The following is an 11,008-nucleotide window of genomic DNA, read 5'->3' on the forward strand; positions in this document are numbered from 1 at the left end:
CACAGTAATTACCCGAAATGCATCCGTTAGTCCCCCCTCAGCCATCAGGTGCCGTCTCTCTGCTGCTGCCGCCGACGCTCTGGGTGCAAAAACCTTGCTTTCTGTCATCCTCCCTCCCTCCGCTGCAATCTTTCTCCCCGAAATTGTAAATGATAACACCTGTGGGGCTCTTATTTGTTCGTTCCCCGTATCTCTGGCTGCTCCCTGGGTGAGGCATTACGCCCACGCGGAGGCATGAAATACGCTGCAGCGCGCCGGGGAACTTCTGTACGAAAGGCGCAGGGAGCGTAAGCGATGGCGGAGCTCTGACATTGCTCATCTCGCCTGCGGCAGGACACGTTCGGGAAGCTACGGGAGCACACTAAAGATGATCAAGAAGTCATTCGCGCTGTATCAGCGTAGCCGAAAACAGATGAGCGGGACTGCTCTGGACATCCTATTTTCCTTTCGGCGCGTGTTTATTCTTCGAGTCATGCTATATTCATATTTACTTTAATGATTCATAAACAGCCCAGGTTCCAGAAGCTTCTAATTAACTCATCTATTTAGTGCTGTTAACAGATGCTCAGGGAGTGATTTATTGTACAATACCAACGTATAAATCCAGCCAATTGAATTGGCAGGCAGGCTGGGTAAATATCTTGGGCTGCTGGTGGATGAGGCTCCGTCCTAAATGCAGTATTAATGCTCTGCGGGCTGCGGCTGAAGCATTATTTTCTTCTTCTATTGCTGTGCACACGGAGCTGCGCTCTGCAACGCTGGTTATTTCTCTCTTTTAGAAGAAAAGATTTAGTGAGGTTCTGCAGAGGATGGGGGATACGTATTTATCTTGTCTAAGAAGAAATCAATAGCCCCGAAGAAGTTTTCGCTCAAGCTCCTTTTCATTTACCTCTAGCTTTCTGTAGGCTCGAGAACAAAAGCAGTCCGTCCAACACGCTGCAGCAAAACAATCTTAATCTTTATCAGAAAAGTCACGCTGGGGACCCTGTCTGCAGGGGAGATGTGGCCAGACCTCCAGACCATTTAAATAACTAGGGGAATGGGACCGGCCACCGTGGGTGTGGGCAGAGCAGGGAGCTGAGGTGCATACACCGACAGCCAGATGTGAGCAGCCCAACAGACTCTTCCGCAGGGGTGTTGTACGCTGCACCTAGGGCCAGTCCCAGTGCTTTGCATGGCTAAATCAGTAGGGGATCCTGGCACCGTTTCCAGCCTGGACCAGCCCCAGCCCCACCAGACCACGCAGCCGCACCAGTTTGGGCTGCGAACACCCAGTACGGGCCGGTCCCTGCCAGCAGGGCTGCCTTACAGACTGCTTGGAGCACTCCTGATTTAATAATATAAATACATCCCTTCAGTTTTGGCCTGGTACACTTGTTTTACTTGGAAATTATTATTTTTTTTCAATTTTCAAAATGGTAACAACACACGGTCTGATTGCCTCTGCTCGTTGCCTGGGCAGGAGCTCTCCCCCAGAACTGGAAGGCGTGTTATTTACCTTGCTGGTCGGGAGCTGCTGCTATGCTGCAGACGAATTTTTACAGCTTTTCTCCTAAGAGCTCACTCCCTTTTCATCCCATTTCTTCCCAATGGCATCATGACTCAGTCTGTGTTAACAGAATACTAAGGAAACAGAGATAAATATTTGTTTAAACTTCTTAAGGTAGGAGTCATTCGAGGACTGTTAAAATATTCTTTTCGCAGTAATTATGTTAATCTTTATTTTTCTGTCTGCCTCGTCTTCACAAAGGTGAATTTAAGTTTTGTGGCCCAACTGCACTGAAATGGACTGTTGTAAATGATAAGGGTTTATTTTTCTGCCTTTTTTTTTTAAATAAAATTTATAGCAAAGCCATTGTTTTTTAATATACTTTTTACTCAGAAGGAGATTTTAAAGATGAGGCACCTCTGATGTCTACTCCAAACTTTACTCAAAGCAGCGCTTTCTGGAGCTGGGTTTGGGGAGGGGGGAAGAAATACAAACAACTCTCAAGGGGGAACAGGAAACAAACTACATTAGCGTGGCACTGTGCCCAAATAAATGAGGAAGGGAATAAGACAGCTTGCAAAAGGTGATACACATTAAATAAATATGCTGCACTAAGGAATTTCTAGGAATTATTAGATTTCTCTTCAGCACTCGCTATTAGCAATCAGTGGAGGAACAATACCATGATGAGTGTGACTGTTTTAATTAAAGCTTTCATCTCAAGTACATTAACCTTCCTTGCTGTTTTGATCTCTGGCAGCCAGTTCCCAAGGTGCACGTACTCTCTCATACGGAAAAATAAAAGGGGCAAAGCAGTCCTAATGGGAACGCGCTGTGCTGTAAGCAGAGCACACTGATAAACCTCTCTTGCATGGCCTTGAGGGAAATCTGCAGACTCTAGGGACTGACCTTGCAGTTTCCACTAAGACCAGCCAACTCCCATCACTCGGGCTGGTTTCTTAAACTCCACGAAGTAACTGCCCTTCTATTCTGAAAAGCCAATAGAAGGCATCGTATGCTACAGCTGTGTACAGACCCTATATATGTAGGAATCTGTGCAGATAATGCACAGGTGAGAAATATTTTGCAAGCATATGATGCACACGTTGAGGGATTGTTTACAAACGTGCCTTAAACTCATATAGGGGAAGAAACTTTTCATTGTAAGAATTACATTTCTGTTAAGCAGAAATGCATGGAGAAAAGTTTAACGACTGATAAGGGATGGCTGGCAACAACATAGCATTGTACCCGTGCCACAGTATGTATTATACAGCTGATCCCTGCACTATGTCATCTCAGTTACTCACTTCTGCCTCCTAACGTTACCAGACATGCAGGGTACAGGAAACAGCTACTCAGATAAGTCAGATACTCAGAACATTCTTGGCAGTTCCCTCCTCCAACGCAGTTCTGTTCTGGTCGTAACCTTCCAGAACAGTGAAACAAGGGCAACAGCACACGAGTCCCATCAGGGCCAGCTGGCTGTCTTCGGGCTCCTCCACAGCCACGCTATGCTGTGATGGCTCTAGTTATAAGTCAGTACTTTGTTTCAGCATTTTAAATTTGCATTCTTCCCATTTAAAAAGGTAGGATAAACTAGATGCTATTATAATATGTCAGGTATACCAATGCAATCACATGCACTCCAGGATCCCCTTAATAAAGATGATGAACAGACATACCAGTTCACATGGGGTAATTCATGCCTGAAGTGACTTGTTAAGGTCACCTAGTCATTTTGCAAAAGTGTTAGCTTTTGTAAAAGCAGATCTGCATTCAAACAATACTGATAAATAAAGAAAGGTTGGACTTGGTGCTTAGGGACATGGTTTAGTGGGTGATGTTGGTAGTAGGGTGATGGTTGGACCAGATGATCTTGAAGGTCGTTTCCAACCCTAATGATTCTACGAAAATACTACACTCTTCTAGGTCCATTTCACATTCTGTAACTGAACAACTGCCAAAACTAGTTTTAGTAAGAATAGCAACTTCGATTTAGAAAGAAGTCTAGTATCCTACCAAAAACCCAGATGAAGTCAAAGAAATATTTCTAAAAATTGTTAATGATCATGTGAATGCTCCAGCAGGAATCATGAAGCTGGAGAGAACAATGAAACTCAAGGCTTCCTAAATATTTTGCTGCACACCCGATTTCTAAACAACAGAATAAATTATTAGGACAATAACCTCAACATGTTTAAAATGCAATAATAAGCAGTACCATCTCATAAAAATAAAGTTTTAATGTTAACAACTTAATTGCAATTATTACAGATTAATCTCGCTATTTGCAAAGTTCAAACAATGCTCTAGTCCTGTGCTGTTGCACAAACATGGACCTATTCCTCCTCATTCTTCTGCACTGATTGCACAGCTTTTGTTTTAACCCTATTTCGCTTTCTTCTTCTTTTCTTCTTTTCAGCTGAAGGCTCCTTGCTCTCCTGTGTTTTCTTCTTCTTTTTCAGACAGCTGAGAGGATTGGGGCCACCTGCCCTTTTACGTTTTCTTCTCTTTTCACCTTCTTGCTTTGCTAGTCCTTCTTTTTCTTTAAGTTGCACAATGCTTTGCTTTTGGTGCTCTGGAACAAGCTGACTTGTCTGCAACGTTTGAACAAATGCCAAAGACTTAGGAGAAGGTTTGTCTAGCACCATAGTGTTCTGAATAATAAAGAGGAGAGGAACGCCAGCCTTCTTTTTCACTTTGTTTGCTAAATCCTGGTCCTGTAAAATTAAATACTTTAGTCAATATTTTGGGATTAAACAAAATTTGCAATTCAAATGCACCTACTTTTAATACAAAACTATAAAGATAAATTACATTACAAAAAAGATAAGAAACCTAATCTAGTAGATATAACTGGCAGAGTCTTTCAGAGCAATTTAAATTTATTTTTTTTGCCTTCTGATTAGCTGTACTTCTGACGGAAAATTTATTGTTTCCTTTTTTCTTGGATGTGTAAGCACATATGGATTTTTGAGAAAAAGTCCCTGTTTATTGGTATTTAGTCCATGATTTTACAAAGAACTGACATAGTTCATTCTATACCAAGTCATTTAAAACTCTCTGTATCTTACATAGGGATAAAGAATTTTACTGTAAACCATTTAATATCTTGCATAAGTGTTACATCTACAGTCCCAATACCAGATCTAAGAAAAAAAAAAAAACACAACAACTTGCCTTTCTTAAAAAATCCTTAAAATTGCAGTTATACGGTGTTTTAACACAATATCATTTCACTTTTCAGACTACTGTGCACAGCAGTTCAGGGTTGTGGATACACATACAAGCAATAGGCAAACTGACATTCAGCTTTTTTCTTACATATCTGTAGGTAGTCAGTGCATTTTCTCCACTTCCTGCTAAAGTAAGTAATATGCTTCCCTGGGTAAAGCAAACAAGTTGTTCAAGTAATATCAAGTAATACAGAATATTCTCTATTTCATAATTAGCAATTACATTTAAGAGTGAAGAAGGGTTTACAAGATTAATTTCCACAAGCTATTTAAAAATCTCATAATCGAGGTTTCCGTAGATTTCATTATCCTTAGGTATCAAAGGACGACATTCATTTGAAATGGTGTTACATTTCCCATGAGCATTTACCTGGGTAGCAACAAAGAAGTGATGAGGGTTGCCTTCTTCAACCATGGAAAGTAAACAGGCCGAGCCGCTCACAGGATCCTTACGGTGAGAACAGTTTTGAACTTCACATCTTTGGGCAATTAATTTTGCTCCATACAGCGGTTTCCCCAATGATTCCAATTCTTTCAGAACACATCTAAAAAACAAAAGCAACGATGATTTCTAAACAAGGAAATAACTTTTTTTTTTTTTTTTACATTAAAAGGTTGACATTATGAATTGTTGCATGTGAGTTAATATGGCATGAGCAATGCCCACTTATTCGGGCTCTGTGATTTGTAAATGGCACCCAGTAATCTGAAAGGATTAACCACCCCAAATGCTTCAGTGACACTTCCTTAGTTCCAAACAAAGTTCACCAGTTACAACACTAAGTTACATTAAATGGATTTTAAGATATTTTGTATCAAAGACAATGCTAAATCCTAACATTTATACACCTGAACTACTACGTAACAACATTATTTGAATCAGCACAAATCGATTAAACATTACATGCAAGTTAAACTCTGCATTGGTATCCATCACCTCGCTTCAAACTTGCATCAGAATCCAACTGATTCACGCAAAAGAAGATAAAAGATTCTCCACATAACTAAAAATCTAGAAGCTTACGGCTTCACAGCATTCCAATAAGACAATAAAATGCAAAGCTGAAGTCCTCCTCTTGGCTCTGCTTAGAGCTAATGTGGGCACAGGACAGAGTAGTAGTCTATAAGGATGCTAGCTTGGATCCTACCTGCATGAAATTCAGAAACGAGCAGGGGATGAAACCTAACCTACCTAACTTACTTTGGCTACTGAGTCTTACCGTTACATGTGGAAAGAGGTAGGAATGTATGTACGGCCTTGAAATACAGCTTTAAGAATGCGGTACCATGGCAATTCATCACAAGCGGGCATACCAAAATACTCTTCAAATCTTTTATTTATTTCACAGTTATCTGAGAAATAACTCCAAGATATTAAATAAAAGCATTCTTCTCTCCTGAGAAGAAATTTTAGCTGTTGGGGAAAAGTATGGAGATTTCAGACTGTTCTTTTTGTAAAGAATCCCCAAGTGAGCAAGAACATTTCCTTAGGGAAGCCCTGGTTATGCAACAGATGTGCTTCCTCACCTACTACAGTATGCTTACAGAAGAAAATTAGTCTGTTCAGCTGTCCTAAGTAAGAACAGGTCAAAAATACCCATATATATTGCTTAAAGAAGGATGAAGTGATATTTAAACAATTGGAATTTTCAAATTCCAATTTGAAGTTTCAAAGTGATTTGCAAACCTTTAAAAGCTAGAGGTGTGACTTGATACTTTCAACTGCTTAGAAGCATGGGGCAGTTCTAAATGTGCTACAGGGTGAAAGAGTGGTTAATTTTTTATCCAAGGGTATACAACTTACTGATATTTGCAGTACATGCCTCTGTGATGGGCAGTGGGCTATTCCATCCACAGGTGATGGTGACTTTATAACATACAATACTCAAAGTCAAATAAAAACAATGGCAACTTCAAGGCAACTTGGGTATTTATTTTACAGGCTCTGCTTCCACATCACTGTCAAGCACACCCTTTAGAGCAGCCACTCTGAGGAACGGGCTGCCCAGGGAGGTGGTGGAGTCACCGTCCCTGGCGGTGTTCAAGGAAAGGTTGGACGTGGTGCTTAGGGACATGGGACATAGGGACCCGACAAAACGGGTTACCCCCTGCCCTCCCCTCCCTTTCGCATATTTGTCATCTGGGGAAAAGAAACACCTGCTTCTAAAGGAAGCTCCCTTCCCTCCACACCCTAACTGAGCGCAACCCTCCGCCCCCAGCCCCACCGCCCTCCCAAAATGGCGCCGGTGCCTGAGGAGGAGCCGAGCGCGGGCGGGCACCTCCCACCCCGCGCATGCGCCGCGGTCCCCGGGCGTACGGACCGTGTGGTGCAGAGCTGCGTGGGGCCGCCCAGGTAGCCGGGCAGCTGCTCCCGGATCTGGATCTTGTTCTGGAGCGCGGCGTGGCAGAAGGTGCCGTCCAGCAGCACCTGGAAGGGCTCGCGGAACTGGAAGTTGTGCTTGTAGAAGCCCATGTTCTTCTTGGCGTGCTTCTGCCGCCGCAGCTTCATGGCGCCGCCGGCGGAAGCCGCGCTGAGCCCGCCCCGCTTTCCCCGCCCCGCCGGGTGCCGCCCGCCTCCGTGTCCGTTGTTACCGGTTCTCCTTCTCCCTTGTCACGGTCACAGAATGGCCGAGGTTGGAGGGGACCTGCGGAGATCATTGAGTCCAGCCTGCTTGCCGAGCAGGGTCACCTAGAGCACATTGCTCAGGATGGCATCCAGGCGGGGTTTGGGTATCTCCAGAGAAGGAGAGCCCACAACCTCTCTGTGCAACCTGTTCCCGTGCTCTGTCACCCTCACAATAAAAAGTGCCACCTTTTATTAAGCCAGAATCTCTTGTGCCTCAGTTTGTGCCCATAGCCTGTCACTGGGCACAACTGAAAAGAGACCGGCTCCATCCTCTTGACACCCTCCCCTCAGATATTTATACACATCGATGAGGAGAGGTCCCGGTAGACTGGAAGCTGGCAAATGTTGTGCCGATTTACAAGAAGGGTCAGAAAGAAGACCCTAGCAATTACAGGCCTGTCAGTCTCACGTCAGTGCCTGGTAAAATCATGGAGAAGATGGTTCTCGAACTTATTGAGGCGCACCTGGGGGACAAAGCAGTCATTGGTCCCAGCCAGCATGGGTTTGTGAAGGGTAGGTCCTGCCTAACTAACCTGATTTCCTTTTATGATAAGATCACCCGTATGATGGACCAAGGGAAACCAGCTGATGTGATTTTTTTTGGACTTCAGCAAGGCTTTTGACACGGTTTCCCATAGGATCCTACTGGACAAAATGTCCACCATACAGCTAAATAAAAACATCATACGATGGGTGAGCAATTGGCTAACGGGCAGGGCCCAAAGGGTTATGGTAAATGGAGCTGCGTCAGGCTGGCGGGCGGTCACCAGTGGGGTCCCTCAAGGCTCCATTTTAGGGCCGGTACTTTTCAACATTTTTATAAACGATCTGGATGTAGGAATAGAAGGTATTTTGAGCAAGTTTGCTGATGACACCAAACTTGGAGGAGTTGTGGACTCGAATGAGGGTGGAAAGGCCTTGCAGAGGGATCTGGATAGGTTGGAGAGCTGGGCGATCACCAACCGCATGAAGTTCAATAAGAGCAAGTGCCGGGTCCTGCACCTGGGACGGGGAAACCCTGGCTGCACGTACAGACTGGGCGATGAGACGCTGGAGAGCAGCCTAGAAGAGAGGGATCTGGGGGTCGTGGTAGACAGCAAGTTGAATATGAGCCAGCAGTGTGCCCTGGCGGCCAGGAGGGCCAACCGTGTCCTGGGGTGCATCAAGCACGGCATCGCTAGTACGTCAAGGGAGGTGATTGTCCCGCTCTACTCTGCACTGGTGCGGCCTCACCTCGAGTACTGTGTGCAGTTCTGGGCACCACAGTATAAAAAGGACATGAAACTGTTGGAGAGTGTACAGAGGAGGGCTACAAAGATGGTGAAAGGCCTGGAGGGGAAGACGTACGAGGAACGGCTGAGGTCACTGGGCATGTTCAGCCTGGAGAAGAGGAGGCTGAGGGGAGACCTCATCACAGTCTACAACTTCCTCGTAAGGGGGTGTCGAGAGGCAGGAGACCTTTTCTCCATTAACACCAGTGACAGGACCCGCGGGAACGGGGTTAAGCTGAGGCAGGGGAAATTTAGGCTTGACATCAGGAGGGGGTTCTTCACAGAGAGGGTGGTTGCACACTGGAACAGGCTCCCCAGGGAAGTGGTCACTGCACCGAGCCTGTCTGAATTTAAGAAGAGATTGGACTGTGCACTTAGTCACATGGTCTGAACTTTTGGGTAGACCTGTGCGGTATCAAGAGTTGGACTTGATGATCCTTAAGGGTCCCTTCCAACTCAGGATATTCTATGATTCTATGATTCTATGATTCTATGAGGTCTCCCCTCAGTCTTCTCTTTTGCAGGATAAACAGGCCCAGCTCTTTCAGCGTCACTTTTTTGCTCCCATGTGTTCCTCCACATCTGGGAATATACTGTGCCGGCTGCGTAGCTGAGGAGAGCCAGCTGGGTGTCCTGACCCCGGTACGGGACGGCTGTATGAGGCAAGTAGCTTCAGGCACATAGCTACCTCTTCACGCAGATTACCTGTAAATTAGTTTGTTATTCTGTGTTTTGGGATGCTGTTCTAGCATCTACCATTTGTTAAGAGCGGAAATACACATTTTTTTTAATCTAAATCAGTATAATGGTTAAATCATAATTACAGTCCCAGAGAATTCAGCGTCGGTGTAGTTCAGTCATGCATCGGCATACTTTTAGGCAGGATTATTCAATTCCTACTTATAGTGTTTGGCTGTAGTAGACATGTTTATGTATATCAAGTTCTACGTGCACAAAATTCAAGTTGAAAAGCATGTATTCTGCATTTTAATACTTTTTTTTTTTTTCACGACACATAAACAATGTCATTTCACTGTAGCATGGGGAAACAGCTGTCATTCAGAAAGCTAGATGGCACAAACCTCTCCCTGTTCATCTGAAAACCTGAGCGCACTAGACATTTGGCAGTTAACAAACTGAACTTAATGCCAGTATTTTAGGCATGCAAAGAGGATGTGATATCTTAACACCATCGAAATGATAATTAGAGACATCTGGCTCTGTGCAGGTACAACAGGAGACATCTTAATGCCAGGGACAACTGTATTACAAACAAGATACTGCAGGTACCTGCCAATTTGCTCATTGTAATCAGTCAGTCTGCTCTAAGGTCATTTAGGCAAATACCGAGCTGTCATACTGTGTTGTTGTTGTTCCTGTGTTAACAAATAGGTATTGGGAACGTCTGCTTCCAAAAAAGTTACTTACTGTTAAAAGAAGCTGAAAAGCAATGCAATTAGTTACTGTTCTAGAAATTAAAATGTTTAAATGGGGAAAAAATTTAAAGTGCTTGCAAGATGAAAAGTGCAAAGAACAGGTTATTGAAAGTATTTTCCATGGGATATGAGTGTGCTGTTGGCAGTACTTTGCTGTTAAGTCCTTTCCAGCAGTATTCAGGGAGCAGCTCCATGTGTTCATGAGTGTCATGGGCATACATGGTTACTTGCCCTGTTCTGTGAGCTAAGTGATGTGCTGAATTTGTTGTTCTTTATTACATTTCATTCGTGTTGCTGACCTATTCTCATACTGGTGTGGTATCCCAGTTCCTCTAATTTCTTAGTTTCATTATATAAAAAAATCAGACAAAACCACTCAGCAAGACTCCAAAGCAAAACCTTAGCAGATGAACTCTATTTTTCTTGAAGTAATCTCCTCCTCCTCCTCCTTCTTCTTCCACAAAATTAACTGCCAAAGACAGGCAGTTATTCCTCATTAAGAACACTTTGCCAGCACATCAGACACTAGAGGTGTCGGCTAGAATACAGAACTGCAATGATAACAGCTGCTAATACACAATGAGATAAAAAGGAAAAGCAAGTAAATGAGAGCTTGAACTAGTCATAATTTTGAACTAAATGCAAAGGGAGATAAAATCCGGAGTTGGCTGTTAAATACCATTGCAGTGAGATATTTCCCACAGCTCAATTGGTAAATAGTATCATCACAGACAAGTTGTAATGCAATTGGTATGGTAAAATATGTTCAGAAGGATGGCAGGCAAACCAACAGCACAGATTTCTCCTTCATTGTGTGGAAGATAGCATTAACTGTGTGATAGACTACTTGCAATACCATTCAGTGAATTGTATTTCATTTCAGTGCAATTATTCTAAAATTTCCTTTTTGATACATTTTAGATGTTAAAAGTAGTGTCTGTAAGAAC

At 43.6% G+C, this 11,008-nt stretch overlaps 1 protein-coding gene across 1 annotated transcript; it reads right to left on the minus strand.

Moving 5' to 3' along the window:
- Positions 1-3,718: 3,718 nt before the first annotated feature.
- UTP23 (UTP23 small subunit processome component) lies at positions 3,719-7,291 on the minus strand. The gene is made up of 3 exons (XM_083823823.1): positions 7,050-7,291; positions 5,099-5,273; positions 3,719-4,212 (listed from the first exon to the last, which is right to left on the minus strand). The coding sequence occupies exons 1-3, from the start codon at positions 7,235-7,237 to the stop codon at positions 3,832-3,834; spliced, it is 744 nt and encodes a 247-aa protein (XP_083679949.1). The 5' UTR covers positions 7,238-7,291; the 3' UTR covers positions 3,719-3,831.
- Positions 7,292-11,008: the final 3,717 nt, after the last annotated feature.

This window comes from Anser anser (genome assembly GCF_964211835.1).
Source record: "Anser anser genome assembly, chromosome: 2".
Lineage (NCBI taxonomy): Eukaryota > Metazoa > Chordata > Aves > Anseriformes > Anatidae > Anser > Anser anser.

What these genes read in the sequence shown, in the direction of transcription:
- UTP23 (XM_083823823.1), bottom strand. Translation starts at nt 7,237, where the DNA reads ATGAAGCTGCGGCGGCAGAAGCACGCCAAGAAGAACATGGGCTTCTAC. An exon ending in ACGCAGCTCTGCACCACACG is followed by an intron (nt 5,274 to 7,049) that starts GTCCGTACGCCC and finishes TTTGTTTTTTAG; the next exon opens with ATGTGTTCTGAAAGAATTGG. An exon ending in ACTTCTTTGTTGCTACCCAG is followed by an intron (nt 4,213 to 5,098) that starts GTAAATGCTCAT and finishes TTAATTTTACAG; the next exon opens with GACCAGGATTTAGCAAACAA.